The sequence below is a fragment of the Pelodiscus sinensis genome, chromosome 3 (genome assembly GCF_049634645.1).
Source record: "Pelodiscus sinensis isolate JC-2024 chromosome 3, ASM4963464v1, whole genome shotgun sequence".
NCBI lineage: Eukaryota > Metazoa > Chordata > Testudines > Trionychidae > Pelodiscus > Pelodiscus sinensis.
In genome coordinates, this window is record NC_134713.1 from 6,550,986 (window position 1) to 6,571,818 (window position 20,833).

Sequence of the window (20,833 nt, forward strand, 5' to 3'; positions counted from 1 at the left end):
AAAAAACGGCTTTTCGAAAGTGAAACCGCTGTCTAGATGCGGTTCTTTCGAAACCCCCCCTGTTTTTGAAAGAACTGTAATGCCTGAAAAAATGAGGTTAACAGGTTCTTTCGAAAAAGGTTGTTTTTTTTCTTCAAAAGAACCGCGTCTAGATGGCAGCTTTACTTTCGAAAAGCCCTTTTTCGAAAGAACGTGCAGCCGCCATTATGCAAATGAAGCACGGAAAATTCAAATCCCGGCTTCATTTGCAATTTCGATCTGCCTAATTTACATCTCTCTTTCGAAAGAGGGATGTAGCCTAGACATGCCCTCGCAGAGCACAGACAGGGCACTCCCTCAGGGAGTTCCAGTTGCGATGTTGTTATGTACAAGTGAAGGTAACTGCAGACAGACATGCGGGGGCAGGAATAGGGCTGGGCTACTGCAGCTAAAGTCAGGTGACAGCTTTGTCGTTTACATCTCTTAATAGCTTAGTTTGCTTTACAAATGTGCCACGGGCCTCCAGCAGTGTGCCTTCGAAGCTGAGCGCTTGGGCGGCCACCCAGGAGAAATTCACATGCCACCCAGCTGATTAGCAGAGCGCCCACAGCCGCCCATAGCTGGCAGCATGAGTTTCTACCGGTGGTGCGCATCTGCACATGCCTCGGTGCAAGTAACAATATTTATTCCACACATGGATGGAAAAAATGAGAAGGAACATTGGCCTCCACATCAGGTCTCGCCAGGCGAGTTTACTCCCTGGAGGTGGTACTGTAGCAGGGGGTGTGGAGGAGGCAGTTTGCATTCTACCCAGAAGACTAAGGAAGGGCAGGTGTCATCCCCCTACATAGTCTGCTGTCTGCATCATAGATTTCCCTTCCCCTTGTCTCTTTGTAACGGCAGCATCATCAACGACATCTCGGTCCTGAAGCTGAAAGTGGACAAGTGTTCGCGTCAAGATACCGTCTTCATGAAGAAGGTAGGCACGGGGCTGATCCGAGCAGCTGGCTGGCTGTTATGCTGGGTGGCTCGCCCACAAAATGCACGTGACCCGGCTAAGGGATGTGGCCCCGTTTCCTGTGTCATGCGGCGGGGCGGCGGGGAAGAGAAGAAAGGCCTTAGCCCTCCCGTGCCAGGGGCACCCAGTATCGTGGGAGATACGTTAACAGGTGCAAATAGATCTCCACTCACTGCCCTGCGAATGTTCCTTTGCACCCCCAGCCCATCCATTGTTTTCTCTTGGGAGTGGCTCTCCCCAGAATCCTTTGTGCTATAGGATCTAATAACGTGGTGTCAAGGCTAATTCTCCACTCTGGCATGATGAATGCAGAAGTGGGGGCCTGCAAAAATACCCCAAATCTTATCTTTGGTATAAAACTTCCCCCCAAAATCCTAAAAACCTAGATTTTGGGGATAAAAATCCACTGCCATCATCAAGTGCTTTTGAACCCACAAACAGGGGTGGACGCTTGAAACCAACCCCAGGGCACCCAAAGCTCTTTCCCCAAAGAGCTTGAAAAAGAAAAGAGGAAATACAAACTGCAGTCTGTGGCTGCTCTCCCCTAGTCAGAGGCACGCAGATCCCACTGACAGATTTTCCAGGACACAGAAATGAACCAATACCAGGTGAATAAAAAATAAAGAACTTTTATTATCAAAACAATACTCCTGTTGCAAGCATAACGACTAGATGGAAAAAGTCACCAATTAATATACTCACGGGGACTCCCATGGGCCAAAACTTAGTTACAAAAGAGAGGAAAACCCATTTCTAACAGCACAGATATCAGATCCAAAGTCCCACACCAGAAAACAATAAAACCTAATGGATTTATCTAAACTTTACCCTACTTACACATTATGAAGAGTCTTTTTCTTGGAGAGACACATGTCTTCTGTCTCCCTCAGTATCTAGAGCAAACTGAGTCAGAGACACAGGAGGGAAAACCCCCAAATTCCTTTGTCTCAGTTTGAAATCCCTACCTGCATTTCTATTGGCTGAATGCTACCTGGCTAGGTACAGTTAACCCATTAGTCCCCGGGCTGCTGCCCATCCCTCGTGGTTATGACACATGGGCACTGTTGGGCGGTATCTTTTCAGAGGCCCCATTTACACTGGACAATTTCACAGCTACCAGTAAGTTTACAGTGCTCATTTACACAATGTCCTGCCCTGAGCGCTCCCAATTAACTTACTTCCACCTGCCTCTTCCATCATTGCAACTGCTACAGAACCCCAAAAATCTGAAAACTGTCTCGTATGCTGCACACGCACCTTCTGTTCACTGACGCCCCGCTCGCCTCGTTTGTATAGCCGGGAGGCTGCTCTGTTTACACGCACAAGGTTTCCTCTGCAACTACGGAAGCTAATTCAAGTTCATAAGGAAAGCTCAGGACGGGAGAAACACTCTGGGTTCCCCAGACATGACCTGCCCATGCTGAGGTCATGATCCTCAGGCTGAGAGCCACGGCTTCTGACTGTAGGAGAACCAGCTTCCAGATCCCTGCTGGTCTGCCCTGGGGTGGGGGAACAGGCAGAAGGGACTCCCCATAGGTTTATAGCCGCCATCTCTTTAATGTACATCTGCACAGCTGGCTCCCGAGTGGAGGTGGGATTTGGCGGCGAGATTTTGTGCGGATGGTTGGGGAAACCTGCGGGTTTGTAGACACAGCCTGACGGGGGCCCTGCGGAGCTACCAAACCACAACCAATACAGAGCCTAGTGTGAACCATGTGATAAGAAGCTAGAGCAGTGTTTCTTAAACTTTTTAAGACCGAGGAACACCAAACAATATTTTTTTTTTTTATGAGGAACACCAAGGAATTTTTGTTGAGCAAAAAAGAAGAAGAAAAAAAAAAAAGGTTGGGGGGGAAAATGGTCCAGGGGAAAATTACTGAGGAAGAAAAGGGTCGGGGGAGAGTTGACCCAAAAAAAAAAAAAAAGGTTGCCTGCCCCTTTAAGGGCGGTCATTTTGAATTCTGTTCTCCGCGGCGCACCTCCAACTGCCTCGTAGCACACCGCTGTGCCGCGGAACACAGGTTAAGAAACACTGAGCTAGAGGAAAGCGGGACAGCAAAGAGCATGCAGGTTGGGGCCCCGGCTCAGGACTGCGCTCGATTCCCTTCGTGGGCCTCACGTGCTTGCTGTGCCTTCAGACTCGGAACCTGGCCCTGAGATGTGCTGAGTTGAGGGGTCTCGGCGCCTTGCCTTGAGCGCTTCCCAGTTAGCAGTGCAGTGGGGCGCTAAGGCAGCTCCCTGCCTCTCCTGGCACCGCAGACCATGCAGCCCCCCAGAAGCAGCCCGCAGCAGGTTCCCAGCCAATGGGAGTGCGGAGCTAGTGCTCAGGGCAGGGGCAGTGCACAGAGCCCTGTGCACTCTTCCCTCACCCCAACTTCGGAGCTGGGCTTGCTACCAGCTGCTTCTAGGCTGTAGCACAATCTGTGGTGCCAGGACAGGCAGGGAGCTGCCTTATCGCCCCCACTGGTCACCTGATTCTGCTGCAGCAACAAGTCCCAGGGCCTGACATTTCATGCCCCAGTGCTGGGTCACAACCCGAAGCTGGAAAACCACTGAGCTAGAGCCCTGTTCCCTAGATCAGTGTTTCTCAATCAGTGGTACGAGTGCCCTTAGGGGTACTCGAGAGATGTCTGGCGGGGGGGGGGAGGGGGGGGGAGAGGAAGGTACGTCAACACAACTAAAATTTGGAGAGAACTGAATTTTTGTTTTACGTTTTACAGCGCTGTATTATTTTTGTACTTTTTACACCCACAAATGTCATTGCCCTCCCGGGCTACGATTAAGTTGTTTATACAAATGTGTTGCAACGGTAGTTAAAAATTTGGAGTGTCTGAAAACTGTCGGTACTGTGGGTACTTACAATTTGATTTTTTTTTTGCTTTGAAAAAGGGGTACTTTATAAAAAAAAAAAAAAAAGGTTGAGAAACACTGCCCTAGGGCTAATGTTTCACCCCTAGCGGGGGCTGGAAGCACCAGCTGGTTCAACTTGTGCCATGCTTGGCTGGCTCCCTTCATGCCTCTCTCACAAAAACTCGGATGGCCCTGGGCTCAGTTTATGTGATGCCAGGCTCTCTTCTCTCCACAGCACTCCCAACAGCTGTACAGGCACATCTACCTGACGAGCAAGGAGGAGAGCAACGTGCAGCCTCACTACGAGGCGCTCTACAGCATGCTGGCGCTCATTAGCATCGAGCTGGCCAACGAGGAGGTGGTGGTGGACCTCATCCGCCTGGTGCTGGCAGTGCAGGTAGGCTGGAGTGAACAGGGCAGGTATCTGGGGTCCCACAGGGTAACGGACTCCTCCTCACTGCACAAAGAGAGGATCAGCGCATGGATCTGAGCTAGGCCTGGAGCGGACAGACCAAAGGGGTGTAAGTTCCACCATGGCAAACGGGTTGAAGGGAATTTACCAGGGCTGGGCTCCATTAAGTTGCTGGCCTTAGTGAAGACATGGCTTAAATGGATGATCAATGCTGCTGCGATCGAACTTCCGGAGTTTGATTTAGTGAGTCTAGTGAAGACTCACTCAATCAAACTCAGAGGGTGCCCCCGTCGGCAGCTGGTACTCTTGGTTCTGCAAGGAGTAAATGCTCTCCGTGGGGCCTCCTGTTGTGGGACGGCGAGGAAACTCGACTCCAGCTATGTAATTAACATGAAAGCTGGAGTTGTGTATCTCGAGTCGATCTTCCCTTTTAGTGTAGACCTGGCCTTAATGGAGCGGATGTCAGGCTGCAGCTCCACATCTGTACGGCTTATCTCCGCCAGATGGCTGCTGTAACATTGAATTAGGGAGGCTCCCCTAGTGTTCCTCCAGATTTGCAGCCATGCAAATGAGAGCCATGTTTGGCGCACTGCGACGAGGGCAGTTCGTATTCTGAGGGGCCGCAGCAGAGTTGTGTGATACGGGAATAAGAAAGCAGCACCTTCATCCTGCCCTCGGGTGTGTCAATTCCACCAACCTAGGCTTGAACTCAAATCCGAATGAATATTTGAGAACTGTTTCTCTGCCGTGATCGGTACCAAATCCTCTTTGCTTTTAGCCTTTCACCACCAGTAATGCCGTAACATTCCTTTATTTCTCGGCACCAGGTACCCAGCAGCCTCTGGGTGCTTTAGAAAGGGGAATACAGAGCAGTGCAAAAAAGAGCCAGTGCGTGCAACGCAGCCAGTAAACCCAGGCGGCAAAACAAATCCTTAATGTGACAGCAGCCCTGCCCTGCCACTCATCTGTCGCCCCCAGAGCTGGCAGGGAGCAAACCCACCTGGCAATAGGATGGCAGATGAATGTCGCTGCGAACAGATGGGTGTCAATGGAACATCGACGTAGGAGCAGACCCAGGCGATGCAGGAAGGGAGGTGTTAAAGGGACAGCCGGCTTTTGAGCCCAACTAGGGTCGCCTAGAATCCTAGAACACTGGAACTGGAAGGGACCTCAAGAGGCCACCGAGTCCAGACCCCTGCCCTCACGGCAGGACCCAGCACTGTCTAGACCATCCCTGATAGACATTTATCTAACCTGCTCTTAAATATCTCCGCAAATGGGGATTCCACAACCTCCCTGGGCAGCTGATTCCAGTGTTGTTATTCTTGGCAGTTGCCCACATGCACCCAGGTGGAGAGGCAGCTATCTGGGCTCCCTCCCTCCCCGCTCAGCTCACATGGTTTTGGATCACCCACTGGGGTGTTCAGATCCCTTCCCTTTTGCAGGCTACTGGCCTCTCTGCCCAGCCCCGGGAGGAACCAGTATCATGCCTGGGTCTGTTTCAGGCCCTGCGCTTACTTTCTTCCATGTAACACCAGTTCTACACGTCGGTTGCCCCTTTCCACATCCCCTGGGGTCTCCCACGGGGACCTCTCTCTTGCCATCAGATTTCTATCCTCCGGGTCACTTTCTTGCTTCTTTCTGGCTCCAGAAGCTCTCCGTCTCCTCCACTTGCTGGCTGGCCTGATTCGGTGGTTACTCTGGGGCTGGGGCAGCCATGGACGAAGAAGAGTGGGTGTTGAGCACCCGCCAGATACGGCTGATCAGCGGGGCTGCCGATCAGGTGGCAAGGGGAGGGGCTTGGCGAAGGCAGCGAGCAGCAGGAGGGAGGGGGCAGAGCAGGGGTGGAGCCCCCTGGGGAAAAAATAAAAGTCAGCGCCTATGGTCGCTTGTGAGGCTGGGCCCACCTCCCCTGAAAGCACCAGCCTCCCTGGGACACGTTTGGACCCAGCCGCTGCCTTCCCATCAGTCTGCCGTTGCTGTGCTAACCAGCGAACCTGCTTGCCGGGCTTTGCAGGAGATCGCGCAGATCAACGAGGATAACCTGCCTGTGTACAACCGCTGCGCCCTCTACGCCCTCGGCGCCGCCTACCTGAACCTGATCAGCCAGCTCACCACGGTGCCCGCCTTCTGCCAGCACATCCATGAGGTCAGTGCGGGTGCCCCCCCCCCCGCGCTCCTCAGGGCACGGCGCCAGCGGCCGGCTCGTCCCTGCGCGGGGGGCGGTCAGGAGAACGGGCTCTCCATGGGAGACGTGGAGCATGGTTACCTCACCAGATCCAGGGCTCGGGGAACATCGGAGACTGCCCTGGCCCTAGGCCACCAGGTCAAATCCAGCCCCGGCTAGAAGCCACCGAAAATCTTTCCTGTTGGCTGGAGGGTGTGCAGCGAGTGTGCAGGGTCTCACTCAAGTCTGAGGAGGCGGGTGTCTACCTGGAACCTCCCCCCCGCAGGTCGCACTTACTGGCCCCTTGCTGACTGTGTCCGTGGGGAAGCCGAAGCCTGAATCTCTCCCTGCCCCCCACTCCGTGAGGGGTTCGCTCCAGGCCCATCGGGGAGGTGCTGGGGCTTATGCTGACGCTGCCCATGCAGGGCCTGTTTGGTGGGCAGCTAGAGGATTGCTGTCTCCAGGCCTGTCCGTCCAGCCCCTGTTCCCAGCACTCAGCTGGCCTTAAAGAACAAGGAGGCTCGGCTGCAGCAGGCGCCTTCGGTTCCCATGCGGGTTTGATACCTCGTTCCTTTGCTGCTTGGCGGACAAACCACTGAGGGGTTCTCGTCCCTCCCCTCCCCGCCAGGTCCTCGAGGCGAGGCAGAAGGATGCGCCGTACCTCCTCCCCGAGGACGTGTTTGTAGAGGCACCCCGGTAAGAACCTCTGCTCTAGAAAGCGCGTGTCCCCCTGGGTTGGATCAGAGAGCGGCAGCTGAAATCCTGCTGCCCCTGTCGGAACCGTCGCCGGCAGCCGGGCCACAGCAAACGGGGGCCCTTTGTCATTCTCCCTGATGGAGCTGCGGGGAAATGTCCCAGTACAGATATTCCCGTTCCCTTGGCGCCTTCGCTGAGACAAGAGCACGTGCATCGGCGCTCTCGCCGGGGTGGCATTGCCTCCATGCAGAAACGCCAGGGCCCCGTGTCGCTCGGCGGTCAGAGGAGGATCAAGCTGTTTTCTGTGCCCGCCCAGCTGACTTGGAGGGAGGTGGAGCTGTCCCAGTGTTCACCTGGAAATCCTAACGCTCTGTGCATGCCACGGGCTGGTAACCACGCCTGCAACGGGCCAGAATCGTCACCGGCTTTCCTCTCTGTTCGCCCGCACAGGCTGACCAAGGGCCTAGATCACTTAGTGCCCGAGGTCTTCTTCCGGCAGAGCAAGATCAGCGAGGTGCTGGGAGGCAGCGGCTACAATTCAGACCGGCTCAGCACGCCCTACATCCCGCAGCTGACAGGTAGGGGGCGGAGCTTCCCTGCACACTGTGGCCTTTCCCAAGGCAGTGCCCGGCTGTCTCAGATGTTACCTTGCCCACTCATTGTGTGGTGTGGGGACAACTGGGGTGAGAACTCGGGAGACCTTAGCATCCATTCCCGTGCTCCGTCATTGTCTCTCCAGAGAGAGGGTGGTCTAGTAGCTAGAGCATGGACATGGGTTCTGGGAGACCTGGGTTCAAATCCTTGCTGTGCCATAGACTCCCTGTGTGACCTTAGTCAACCCACTTAGTCTTTCTGTGCCTCAGTTTCTCACCTGTGCAATGGGGATAACAGCCCTGGCCTGCCTCACAGCTCTGGTACTGCAGCAATAGGCACCAAATCCCTACAGGGGGAAGAATGCAGGGTTTGTTGTGTCTAACCCACCCAAGGCACCTGCCTCTCCAGCCTCCCTTTGAAAATCTCCAGTGATGTCCACACGCTTCCCTCTTGTGACCCGGACAGCCCCTCCCCAGGTCCCTCCGGGTGTCTCCCCGGACGGGCGAGGCGCTCTGCCTTCCTCACGGGTTGGCTCCCTCTGTTTTCCAGACGAGGATCGTCTGTCCAAGAGGAAGAGCATCGGGGAGACCATTTCTCTTCAGGTCGAGGTGGAATCGAGGAACAGTCCCGAGAAAGAGGAGGTACCGTGTGCTGCCTGCTCCGGCCAGCCTGACAACTGCCCTTCACGTTGTGCTGTGTCTCCAGCAGGAGGGGTGGTTTTTATTGGTTTGCTTCTGCGTGTGCCCAGTGTCCTGAGCCGGCCTGATGAGCAGGGGGTGTTTGCTTGGGACAGCCATTGTCCTGTAGAACCTAGGGGGACGGCAAAGCCTTCTTAGATCACGTAGTGTGAACCCAAGCAGAGGCGATTTCCCACCTGGGAAGCTTTTCCTGCCGACGTTTCCCTTGGCCTGTTATTTCTAGCTCTCTCTAGAACATCTGGTCCCCTACACCTGCCCCTGGGTGCTTACACCTTGTACAGTTTTGTGGGCTGCTCCCATCTCCTCCACCGTGGGTGCCGTGCAGACAGCCTGTCTGCGGGGGGCTCTTTCATCTCCCCCCATCGTTCACCTCAGGTTCCCCCCTCTCTCTGAATTCTTCCCACTGGGTCGAGATCTTGGAGAGGACACGCTCCCATCCGCCCCTCCCAGCCCTCTTCCTCAGGTGCCGGACATCTGAGCAGAGGAGAAAGCAAGGGGGTGCACTCCGGAGTGCCGCTCCGGCAAAAAGGAACCGGCCGGCTGCTGCACTCCGCTGCAGGAGGAGGCGCGACGTGCTTCCAGGGGTTTTCCTCCCGGCTGCTGTGGGTGCACCCCCCACCAGTCCGGCATTGCCCCTGGTATGAGCCCCCTCCCCAGGGCAAAGGGGGGCTGAAACCCCCTCTCCGAAATCCCAACCAGGATACTGCTTGCTTTTCCCCTTCCCGTCACTCTCATGGACGGTGACTTGACTCCATATTGCCCTGATAGTCAGAGAGACTCAGACCTCCCTGGCGGTCCCAGGATCTTCAGGGACTCTCAGATTTGGCCATAATACAAATCCTCGTTGAGTCTCGCTCGTTAGTGGTTTCGGCTCCACCGAACACGCAGGATCCGGGCGCAGGACACCGACAAAAGACAAGCCAGAGCCTTCCCTGGGGGCTAAACATTTCCACCTCCTGAGCTTCCCCCTCGTCCCAGCAGCTCCTGTTCTAACGCTGCCTACTTAAGTGCTGTGTCGTTCTTTGTTCGGGTGCACGGCCGAGCGCGCTGGCTGTGTCTGGGCGCCGCAGGCCACGAGCCACCGAGGAGTAATTCCCTCCTGGTGTGGTCAGCAGGGCGAGGTGAGCCGGCCCCGTGCCCACCAGCGTCCTACGCACGAGTTATCGCGGCCTGCCTTCCCTCCGCCGGGGCCAGGTAATTAAGGCTTGTGTGCCATCCTTCTGGGGAAGGAGCTACCCTGGGGCTGTGCTCTCCAGCATTTACCTGCCCACAGTGGGCTGCGTTTGGTGGCTTCACTCTCTGAAAGCCACTGCTTTGTGCAGCTGCTTGTTTCTCCTTTGGGCGTCCAAGCTGTCCGGGCTAGGTGACCTCCCATTCCGAGGGTACATCCCAAGTCCCTGCCCTGGGTCGAACGATTCGGGGAGCATTTGTCATGAATCCGGTGCCATCATTTCTTGCCTGCCCAAGGCTCAGGGGTGCTGCCCCCTTTTCCCCCCTGTGAATCCGCCCCTTAGCCAGGCTGGAAGGCAAGGGCGGAGTTTCAGGAGGGCAGGGGGAGCCGGGACGCAGCTTGCTTTTCATCCCGTTGCCTGGGCGCTAAGGGAGCGAGGGGAAAGTGCTTGCATGCCGTGCATGCCTTTCACACCCAGCTGGCGAAGGGAGGGGGCCGAGGAGGAAATCACAGAATGCAGGTCCTTTCCTCTCCCTCCCTGATGGCCCGGGGAGCGGGGTGAAAAGCAAGCCGCGTCCCGAGCCGCATGGCTGCTGCCCTCCCGGAGCTCTGCCCTTGTGGAAGACGGAGCTGGGCTGTGGTATGAGCTGCCTAAAGGGAGCCCTGAATCCTCCATCTGCCCTGGGCAGTATGCCCCGGAGACAGGGCCACGGTCCAGGGGCTGCTTTCTGGCCGCCTTCTCAAGGCAGGTGGAGGGTCTAGGGCTCCCCGTAGTGGCCCAGGCTCCCTGGATAGCTCTTACTACTGCCCGGCTCTGGCTACTGGGGGCTCAGAAGGGAGCGGGGCTCCTTCGGAAAGGAGGTGGCCCTAGTCAGCACCTTCATAGATTCATAGAGCTTCAGGCCAGAAGGAACCATCGGCCGACCTCCAGTACCACACGGGCTACTCAGCTTCTCCCAGCTACCCCTGTCTAGAGCCCCAAAAGTTATCGCCTCCTAGTGGGTGAGCCCCACTACTGCAGATCTGCAAAGCTGGCTGGCCTCTAGAACCACATGGTCGGCTGTTCTCCCCTTTCGTCTGCTCTCAAGGGCATGCTGCCTGGAGGTGTAATTCTTGTGTTCTTCCCCCACCCCTAGAGAGCCCCGGCTGAAGAGATCACGTACGAGACCCTGAAGAAAGCAATTGGTAAGTAACTGAGTGATTTTCCACAGAACTGAAAGCCAGACAGGACCATGAGACGCTCCTGTCTGACCCGCTGCGTCCCCCAGATGCTGCTGTGTTAAGCCCAAAGACTTGAGCTAGCGCCCAGGGGAAAGACCGAGCTGTGTTAGTCACACTGTGTTCAGAGGCATAAAACTTTCTCTCTTTCTGGAGTGCTGCTCCGTGAGCATGTCTGGAAACGTCACATTGTGCTCGGTGACTGGCATCCCCTCTCCACAGTGCCAGTGCGGCACGGGCAGTGCAGACTCCACCCCATACCCACAACCCTGCCTGGCCAGTGTGTCTTTAGAGACCCCCATTCGGGCTGGAGAGATGGCCGGCTAATGATCTGAGTGCAGGACCTCTTCAGGTCAAGCCTGATGCTGCCACTGACTCCCTTTCTGGCCTTGGGCATGCTGCTTAAACCCAAGAGTTCTAACATGTCCTTTGATGTCTGGGTGCCAGAATGAGAGGCTGGGGCGGTGATTTTCCAGGGGTGCTGAGCACCGGCGAACCCGCACCCAGTAGCCGTGCAGCACAGAGCCCTGCTTGCTCTCACGGTGGGGAGGCGCTGCTCTCCAGGTACTCGCTGCAGGGCTCGCAGCAGAGCAGGTGTTCCCCTGAGAGCTGGGCTGGCTTGTGCGTGGCCGTAACCCCCAGAACAGAACAACTGGGACTTGGGGTCTGTATGCCTGGCATGGCCAGAGCCCTTTCCCCATTGCTTCCTCCCTCCTGTGCGCTTTAGTAGACAGCGTCGCTGTGGAGGAGCAGGAGCGGGAGAGGAGGCGGCAGGTGGTGGAGAAGTTCCAGAAAGCTCCCTTTGAAGAGATCGCGGCTCACTGCGGCGCCCGGGTGAGGCTCTGCTTTCGGCACTCTGCCTGCTTGCTCTGCTTTGCCAGGGAGATCACTCAGGCTGGGAGGATGTGCCGGGCCCATCCCGCGGGGTCAAAAAACCAGAGTAGCACAGGCAAAGTGAGGCTCATCACCTGGGTAGTGGCTGATTTGCTCGCAGATAACACCCTACTACTGCTACCCGCTAGCGAAGTTATTCCATTAGCTCAAGGGGCAGAGGCCTATGTTGTAGTGCGTTCTGAGTTCAAAACCTGCTGGTGATGCACGGGAGGGTTTTGCTGTGAAAGCACAAGAAGGCGTCCGCTCCCTGAAGCTGTGAGACCTCTGGAATGAGGTAGCCTATGGGAGGAGTGACTGAGTTGGACCTCGCTGCAGTCAGTTCCCCAAAGTCCCTTGTGCCCGAGGGGTAGGGGGTCTCGTTTGTCACGACTGAAATGCAGCCAGCTCAGGGGTGGAGCGGAGCCGCTCTCTAGTAGCATACAGCACCACTGCGCTGCCCTTGGGGACAGGAAGTGGAGAACGCGGCATCCAAATAAAACCACAGGGTGGAGGCCGAACAGAGTTATTCAGCCCGGCACCCTGCTCCTGTGAAACATGTCAGGGAAACATGAGGGACCCTGAGGAGCCTGAAGTCTGGATTCCAGCCTCATACGAAAGCTGGGATCTCAAAGCACCACTCGGGACCATGCTGCAGAGTTGGTCAGTCCAGATGCAGGAGGGAAGCGTGTTACATGCATCACCAGCACAACTTCCTGCTTTACGTCAGTGTCCCATGGAGGAAGTTCATAGACTCCAAGGGCTGGAAGGGACCTCAGGAGTCATCGAGTCCAACCCCCTGTTCAAAGCAGGATCAACCCCAACGAAATCATCCCAGCCAGGGCTTTGTCAAGCCGGGACTTAAAAACCTCTAGGGATGGAGATTCCATCACCTCCCTAGGGAGCCCATCCCAGTGCTTCCCCACCCGCCTAGGGAAATAGTTTTTCCTAATATCCAACCTAGACCTCCCCCACTGCAACTTGAGCCCATTGCTCCTTGTTCTGCATCCATCACTACTGAGAACAGCCTCTGTCCATCCTCTTTGGACCCCCCCTTCAGGAAGTTGAAGGCTGCTATCAAACCCCCCCTCACTCCTCTCTTCTGTAGACTAAACAAGCCCAGATCCCTCAGCCTCTCCTAATAAGTCATGCGCTCCAGCCCCCTCTTCATTTGTGTTGCCCTCTGCTGGACTCTCTCCAATGTGTCCACATCCTTTCTGTAGTGGGGGGGGGCCCAGAATTGGAGGCAATACCCCAGATGTGGCCTCACCAGTGCCGAGTAAAGGGGAATAATCACTTCCCTAGATCTGCTGGCAGTGCTCCTACCAATGCATCCCAATATGCCATTAGCCTTCTTGGCTACAAGGGCACGCTATTTCATTATTTTATGTCCCCCCATGGTTGTCTACCCTGATGTGCTGCAGCACCATACTCCCTGCTGTGCCCCGCACAAGGACTTGGAGGCTGCAGGCCCAGTGTGACCTGTTGGGGCTCGGTGATCGTAACAGCTCTGCCCCGATGTGAAGCCTCAGAATAATGGAATTGTTGTTTGTTTCAGGCCTCGCTGCTGCAAAGCAAGCTGAACCAGATCTTTGAGATCACTATCCGGTGAGCATCAGACCCTTTGGGGAGAGGACAGTCTTGGGGGGGCTTTTAGGACCCCGCTTTGCAGTTGGCAAGAGGGGGAGAGGCTCGTGAACTGCGGTGATGGGTGGCCTGTGCCCTGAGGCACAAACAGGAGGATGGGAGAGAGGTGCAGGGGACAGCCACAATCTGGCCCGTTCCTACAACTGGAGACGTACCTAGTTCTATCAGGAAACAGGCCCCCTAGAGCTTCAGGCAAGCCGAGAACAGAGGACCGCAGCTGTGCTGCGGGAAGGTGCAGAGATCCCACTGGTGAGTGCAGGAAGGCTAGGCACGAAGGAGGAGAGCAAGGTCAGTCTCTCCATTACATCAGGCCTCACCCTTGTTCCCTTTACCTCCTATCTACTTCGTATGGTTCTCCCCCGTGTTCACAGCTCCCCAGAGCTGTCCGTGTCTCAGCTGGGCGTTGGTCCCCAGCACGTCCCTTTGTCATCTGCAGTTTGGCCCTAATGTGCAGTCACTAGGTTGGATTTGTGCCTTCACGTCACCAGCTGAGCAGAGATAAACCTTCATCTTCAGTTAACACGGTGACAGGGTCCTGAGTCAGGAAAGGGGAAATCTTCACAGTGAGCAAGAGTTGGGCAGAACCTGTCTGGGCTGGGCCCTGAGAGAGAGTGTGGAAGGCCACCTTTAACTCTCCTTCTCTGTCTCCGACATTGCAGGCCGCCCCCGAGCCCGTCGGGTACCATCACGGCTGCGTATGGCCAGCCCCAGAGCCACTCCATCCCGGTGTATGAGATGAAGTTCCCAGATCTCTGCGTATACTGAGACCCGACGCGCATGCCGAGAGAGGGCCAAGTCCTGATGCGGGTGGAGCCAGAGGAGGAAGATGCATGTATACAAATGAGTCTCTTGAAGAAATCTGTAACCCTTGAGGAAAGCGCCTTTTGGAGGACTTGCCGGCTTCCCTCTTCCAGAGCCATGTGGCACCCCGTGATCCTCCAGCCATTTACAGAATTCACATGTGTGTTTCTTTGCCACCTTATTTCTTCTCAGCTCGTTTCACCTCTAGGGTTGATGATGCGTGCGACTGAAGAATCTTCATGAAAGAGTTTCAGAGCCAGGACTCCAGCAGGGAGAAGTTGGGGAAGGTGCAGGCATAGCTAGGGCTTGGTTTAGCTTCCCTTTTTATTACCAGGTTAGAGGGTTTAGGGTTTTTTGGGGGGGGGGGGGAGGAAAGGGGGATGTTAGATCTTACCCCAGAGAATTCATTTGGCCTCTTGATGGCCCCCTACATCAAGCAAGTCTGTGGCAGCGACAGATATCACTCATGGTTCTCTGCTTGTGGCCAGTTGAAGAGAGTTCTTTCGTAACAGGGTGCTGCTCTCCAAACTTGAGGTCTTCTAGATTTCAAAGCCAGAAGGGACCAATAGGGCCATTTTGCCTGACTTCATGACATAGGCCTCTAGGACAAAGGGGACTTGGACATAGGACCCAAACTTGTTGCAGAAGGTGAATTCTGGTTGCCTTAAGACAGTGCGAAGCCGCCCCAGAGGCAGGCCGACCCAGATGTTAGTCATCACAGCTGGATACCTATTAAAGCATTATTGTTGTGCTGCAGGGTCCTATACATCAGATGTGTAGTTGCCTTTCTGGTAACGTTGCTTTAAGACGACAAAGGGGCTGATTGACAGGTACAATCAAGGCAAACACCCCTAACGTTTCCTACACGTATTGAAAGGGAAATGGCTCCTCTAATGAACCTGCTTGTGTGTGTCTCCCCTCCAGCACCCTGTATGGGGTGAGTGCCTAGAATGAGACCAGCTCAGCCCTATACAGCTAACTGCTAAAGGAGATTCTCTATTAGAGCCAAGCGGCAGGGGATCATGGGCTTTTGAGGGAGGAGGATCCGTTCTGTGATCCCATAAGGTCTACATTGTAAAGCACCCGGGGAAATCCTTTAAGTCCTAGGTCAGGGCTGGGCAAAACACAGCCTGGGGGGGCTGGATCCGGGCTGCTGAAGATCCTGCTGGGACCCTTAGGCAAGCAGCAGCCATGGTTTAAAGCTCAGTCTCCCCCCCCCCCCAACCCAATTCTCAGCTCCTATTGGCTGGAAACAACCAGCCAATATGAGCTCAGAGATTGGCCTGGGGGCAACGCAAGCCTCTTCCTCCTCCTCCTCCTGGAGCTGAGAGCCACGTGGGGGAACAGCCTGCAGTTTCAAGTGGTCTGGGGCTGCAGCAGGTAGGGAGTCCAGCCTGCCTTGGGGGTGCTGCAGGGCTGCTGGCCAGGAGACACTTAGGTATGCGCCTCCCAGCCACAGCTTGTCTCTGGCACCCCTGCCCCTCCCACACCCCAACTCCCTCCCCCAGCTCACCATCCAAACCCTCTGCACCCCCTTGCCCCAGGTCACATCTCCCTCCCAGACCCTGTACCTCCTCCTGCACCCCTTCCCCAGGCCAGAATCCTCTCCTGCACCCAAACATCCTCCCAGACCCTGCACCCCATTCGTCTGCCCCCGGTCACTACCCAAACCCTCTGCAGCCCGTACCCCCTTTGTCCCCTCTCCCACATCACAATTCGCTCCCAGACTTTGCACCTCCTCCTAGAACCCCTCCCCCAGGCCAGAATCCTCTCCTGCACCCACACCCCCTCCCTGACCCTACACCCCAATCCCCTGACCCAGATGACAACCACCTCCTTCACCCAAACTCCCTCAGACCTCACGCCGTCTCCTGCACTCCACTCCCTTACCCCGTACGCCCTTCTACACCCAACTTCTATCCTAGACCTCACATCACCTCTACAGAAAAGTGCAGCCCTTCACCACCTTCCAAAATCTTGGCGTGCCCTGCCCCTCCAAAAAAAGAAATTATTGCCCAGCCCTGTTCTAGATGGTTAGTGATTGGTTTCATACTTGATTTTCAATAGCCATGGTTCACCAGGGATTGTTTGGTGCAAAGCTGCCTGGGGAAGACCCATGCCCCAATCCTACAGGCCGTGGATTAGCACTGTATTGAAGTGCAGGCAGGATTAAAGTTGGGACAGCCCTGGAGAACCCAGAACCAAGCAGCAGGAGAGGGCTGAAATGGGGCCGGAGCGGAAGGCACATTAACCCCTTGAACACTGGCATTTCCCAGATGCCGACCCAAAGAGGGAACCTGGAAGACTGTGCGTGTTGCATCAGACAGTTCAGCAGTGCCCGGAGTGAAGAGGATGATTCCCTCCACACCCCTTTTCCTAAGACCCCAGTGTTCCTCTGGGGCAGAAATTTCCCACCTCTGGGCTCCGTCTCATTGATCATCAGAATCCTCTGGCACAGGGACCTGAGAGCAAATGAAAACATTCTGTTTTGCACAATTCCAAGCCATTCAAACAGCCCCGGGCTGCCGCAAAACCAGCTGACGTGTGAAAGTGGGGACATTATGCAGGCAGACGAAGGGCCTGTCATTGGCCAGCTTCAAAACAGGCATTCCAGTGAGTTTCCCATCCTACCCCCGCCCCTGGATTTTCCCTCCAGTTGTTGTGGCTTTGTAATCACATCATCTTCTTCCCCAAAATGGTTCCCTGCTCCCTGGGGCTGCAGGAGAGCCCCACTAAACAAGCTCTATTGGTTATGCCAGGGAAGGTGACATTCATAGGCTACGTCTACACTGGCATGATTTTCCAAAAATGCTTTTAATGGAAAAGTTTTCTGTTAAAAGCATTTTCGGAAAAGCACGTCTAGTTTGGCAGGATGCTTTTCCGCAAAAGCACTTTTTGTGGAAAAGCGTCCGGGGCAAATCTAGACGCGGTTTTCCGCAAAAATGCCCCAATCGCCATTTTCACGATCGGGGCTTTTTTGAGGAAAACAGTACTGTGTTGTTTACACTGGCCCTCTTGCGCAAATGATTTGCGCAAGAGGGCTTTTGCCCGAATGGCAGCAGCACAGTATTTCCGTAAGAACACTGATGATCTTACATGAGATTGTCAGTGTTCTTGCAGAAATTCAAGCGGCCAGCGTAGACAGCTGGCAAGTTTTTCCGCAAATTCAGATGATTTTGCGAAAAACTTGCCAGTCTGCTCACAGTGGTCCTTTCTCCACCTGGACTCTATGGCTGTGTCTAATCTGAGCTTCTGTAGACTCTCTTTCCCACCATACTTCCTAGAGCAGGGCTTTTCGAAGAGCATCCAGTCTTGATTTAAAAATTGTCAATGCCAGAGAATTTACCATGATCCTTGCTAAGTTGTGCCAATGGTTTATTACCCTCACTGGTAAAAACGACACTTTATTTGCCTTCTCAATTGGTCTAGCTTCCGCGGTCAGCCCTTTGACCATATGAGACTGTTCTCTGCTACATTGAAGAGCCAATTTCTCAATATTTGCTCTTTGCGCTGATACTTACGTACTGAGAGCAAATCACCCCCTTATTTCCCCCCTGTGAAACTAACTAGATTGAGTTCCTTGAGCCTCTCGCCATACAGCAGGTTTTCTGCAACCACACTTAAGTTGCGGCCCTTGGCATGTGCTGAGAGTATCACTGTGGCCCCGGGGGCTTCCAGAGTTGGGTAGCCGTGGTCTAGGAGAAAGAAAACAATGGGAGGTGAAATTGCATTGTTGAAATGGGTTACATTGAGTGGGAACAGCTGGAATGGGAGGAGCCTGTTCCATTAGAACAGGCCGAAGGGTGTTTTTCTGAAAATGGGGATTTGTCAAAAAACATTTTTCAAGAAAAAGTTGTTTTAAATTCAAAACAAAAAACGGGAAAAAAGTATTTCCTTTCAAGGCTGCAAGAAAGCACCCGGTTTGTGGCTACAAAACCAAGAGGGAAGAGCTAAACGTTAAAAAAGTGAGAGGAAACATCATCTTCAAAATTTGTCATTTCTTTCTACTTTTCACGTTTGGGCGTTCCGTCTCTCTAGGTGAGTGAAGATAACACAGGATAACATTTGGACTTCTCTCCCCCCCCCCCCCCGCCAAAAAAGGGGTGTGTATGGGTTTTTTTCTCTACCAAAATGAACCAAAACACTTCAAATTGAAATGTTGCAACCCCCCCCCTCCCAAATTTGTGCAAACACGTGAACAAGAATCAGGTATTTTAATGTTTCCATTTCAAAAAGAAAAGCCTAGCTAGCCCTGTATGTTAAATAGTGGCTAGCTTCGGCCTTTATGATAGAACTCCTGTCCCACCACAGTATCATGCAATTCCATTCCCATTACTCAGAGAGTCCACCCTTGTGTTCAGAGGGAAGGTGGACCATGTTTGGGACAGCATTTCTGATCCCTGTTTTCCCCCCCTGCTCAGCCCTTGACCTATAGGCTGCCTGGAGGTCATGAGCCTTTTAGAAACAGAGATGCGTGCCTGCTTTCTTCTAGCACAGTGTTTCTCAACTTTTTTTTTTATAAAGTACCCCTTTAAAAAAAAAAAGTATTCCCAGTACCTATAGTTTTCAGATACACAAAACAATTTTTCTACTGTTGCAACACATTTGTTTAAATGACTTAATTGTAGCTGGGCGGGTGATGAAATGTTTAGGTGTAAAAAGTACAAAAATAATAAAACGCTGTGTAAAACTTAAAACAAACAATCATAGAATCATAGGACTGGACGGGACCTCAAGAGGTCATCGAGTCCAGCCCCCCGCCCTCAAGGCAGGACCAAGCTCCGTCTACACCATCCCTGACAGATGTCTATCTAACCTGTTCTTAAATATCTCCAGAGAGGGAGATTCCACCACCTCCCTTGGCAATTTATTCCAATATTTGACCAACCTGACAGTTAGGAATTTTTTCCTAATGTCCAATCTAAACCTCCCCTGCTGCACTTTAAGCCCATTACTCCTTGTCCTGTCCTCAGAAACCAAGAGGAACAAATTTTCTCCTTCCTCCTTGTGACACCCTTTTAGATATTTGAAAACCACTATCATGTCCCCCCTTAATCTTCTTTTTTCCAAACTAAACAAGCCCAGTTCATGAAGCCTGGCTTCATAGGTCATGTTCTCTAGACCTTTAATCATTCTTGTCGCTCTTCTCTGTACCCTTTCCAATTTCTCCACATCTTTCTTGAAATGTGGCGCCCAGAAGTGGACACAGTACTCCAGCTGAGGCCTAACTAGTGCAGAGTAGAGCGGCAGAATGACTTCACGAATTTTGCTTACAACACACCTGTTGATACAACCTAGAATCATATTTGCTTTTTTTGCAACAGCAAAAATTCAGTTTTCTCCAAATTTCAGACTTCTCTCGAGTACCCCCAGACTTCTCTCGAGTACCCCAAGGGTACTTATACCACTGGTTGAGAAACACTGGTGTAGCATGCTGAGACTCCAATGAAGGGAAAGGGCATGAGGAAGATATGGAGCGGTGTGTTAACTGAGGCCGCAAAACCAGAGGTGCTGGGGGCTTGGAAATGCTGAGGGGGAGAGAAAGGGGTCAGCTGTTGTGGGGCCCAGCAATTTAAAGGGGCCCAGGGCTCCTGGCCTACTGTGGTAGCGATGGCGGCTGGATCCCTGGGCCCCTTTAAATTGCTGCCGGAGCGCCGCACCGCATGCTTGGTGTGGCTCTGTGGGCTGCGGTGGGGGAAGGGGGAGCACCATGATCCAGGTGGTCCTGAGGGCTGGCTTCTCCCAGCTCTGCCCCTGCCACCTCAGGCCCTGCCCCTTCCGGGGGTGTAGAGCCGCTCCCCCCCCCCCCACACACACAGACACCTTGCTCAGTGGCCTATGGAGGCTGTCAGCCTAGAGCTGTGGCACAAATGGAGCAGTGGTATGGAGACCTAGCAGGGGACTGTCTACGGGGCTGCTGACCCACTGGTGGCAGAGCGCACCCGTAGAAGCAAGGAGTAGGAGTTTCCAGCTCTCTCGGCTCAGCTTGCACCCAATAGGGTTGCACCACACAATGGTTCAGATGCCAGCCGTTGGTGGATATTGGTGTAGATACAGCCTAGGACTTGTGGTCTACCCAAGGCAAATCAAATCATGAATTGTTTCCTTCCTGGGTCACGGCAAAAATCTTGCATGGGGGGGTTCTGTTCAATTGGTCAGGCTAAGTCACAGGGCGCAGATTCTGTGTCTAACAATGTACATGCACGAGAAAGCACTTCCCAGGGTTGGTATTTGTCTGTGCAAATTCAAACATTCATTCCTGCGGAGGTTCGTGCCAGTACTGTTTGGTCGCTGAAACGCGCATGGAGAAATTCACCCAGCTCCAGCAACGATAGGACAAATCCTGAAATGCTGATTTAGTTTTTACATGGCCAACTTCCCATTAAAGGCAAAGGAAGTTTTGCTTCAATAAGGACTTTATGGTTTTGCCCGTTAATTGGCAAGGGTAATAGGAGCACCCTGCAGAAGGGGTTGGAAGGTGGGACAAAAAAACAGAGATGGGACATTGGAGTAGGTGGACAATTGGAACTTCCCATTGCTCCGCCTCTTCCCGTAGGAATTCTGCCTTTGCTCCTCCTCTTCCCTCTAGGCTCCACCCCTTCTCTGCCTCTCTTGTCTCAAGGCCCTGCCCCTGCATTAGCTTAAGTAGCTGAGAGTGATCCTTGAACTTCCTCCAAAACCATGGGGGGGCTGAAACAGAAGGACCCCCCCC

General features: G+C 53.9%; 1 protein-coding gene across 9 annotated transcripts in view; it reads left to right on the top strand.

Moving 5' to 3' along the window:
• EFR3B (EFR3 homolog B) overlaps positions 1-20,576 on the top strand; it is a 159,556-nt gene extending 138,980 nt beyond the window's left edge. For 8 of the 9 annotated variants that reach the window (XM_006116729.4, XM_075923305.1, XM_075923304.1 and 5 more), the window contains 10 exons: positions 883-958; positions 4,083-4,244; positions 6,277-6,408; positions 7,055-7,122; positions 7,573-7,700; positions 8,266-8,357; positions 10,722-10,770; positions 11,531-11,637; positions 13,232-13,281; positions 13,980-20,576. In XM_006116729.4, coding sequence (XP_006116791.1) covers positions 883-958; positions 4,083-4,244; positions 6,277-6,408; positions 7,055-7,122; positions 7,573-7,700; positions 8,266-8,357; positions 10,722-10,770; positions 11,531-11,637; positions 13,232-13,281; positions 13,980-14,085 — 970 coding nt within the window. In that variant the 3' untranslated portion in view covers positions 14,086-20,576. The remainder of the gene's footprint in view (positions 1-882; positions 959-4,082; positions 4,245-6,276; positions 6,409-7,054; positions 7,123-7,572; positions 7,701-8,265; positions 8,358-10,721; positions 10,771-11,530; positions 11,638-13,231; positions 13,282-13,979) is intronic. The other variant, XM_025181494.2, reaches the window with a different exon arrangement.
• Positions 20,577-20,833: the final 257 nt, after the last annotated feature.